Genomic DNA, 485 nt, shown 5'->3' on the forward strand with positions numbered 1-485 from the left:
GAAAGAGAGAGAGAGTCAGTCAGTCAGTCATGCATATCAATAGCTGAATTTATATACATAGCATCTGATAAAGGAACTTAATGCGAAGATACACTTTCCGACTGTTGAGTGAGCACGTACCCCTCCCCCCGCACCAGGCCTCGCCGCTCTGGGTGACGATGGCCTGCCATACACCACACTCATGTACGCCAACGGACCCGGCTACAACTACACCACCGTCAAGGATGAGAGTGAGGGCGGGTACCTAGTGTCCCGCTGGAACATCTCGCAGGAAGTAGCAACAGGATGGGACTACACTCAGCTAGCGGCCGTACCCAGGAACTCAGAGACCCACGGCGGTGATGACGTTGCTATTTATGCCAACGGTATGTATATTGTTTATATATAATAAATAATAATCCTATGTTACGCATGGAAAAAAAAATATACTACGCCTTTAATAAGTTTAGTTTCCAAATTTCCCAACGTTTAGAGGTTCTCCAGTT

General features: G+C 46.8%; 1 protein-coding gene across 2 annotated transcripts in view; it reads left to right on the top strand.

The window, feature by feature from the left end:
* LOC119589253 (alkaline phosphatase-like) overlaps positions 1 to 485 on the top strand; it is a 13,567-nt gene that overhangs the window by 12,190 nt on the left and 892 nt on the right. For both annotated transcript variants that reach the window (XM_037937868.1, XM_037937869.1), the window contains exon 10: positions 138 to 365. In XM_037937868.1, coding sequence (XP_037793796.1) covers positions 138 to 365 — 228 coding nt within the window. The remainder of the gene's footprint in view (positions 1 to 137; positions 366 to 485) is intronic.

Source organism: Penaeus monodon, chromosome 25, assembly GCF_015228065.2.
Source record: "Penaeus monodon isolate SGIC_2016 chromosome 25, NSTDA_Pmon_1, whole genome shotgun sequence".
In the NCBI taxonomy this organism is placed as follows: Eukaryota; Metazoa; Arthropoda; class Malacostraca; order Decapoda; family Penaeidae; genus Penaeus; species Penaeus monodon.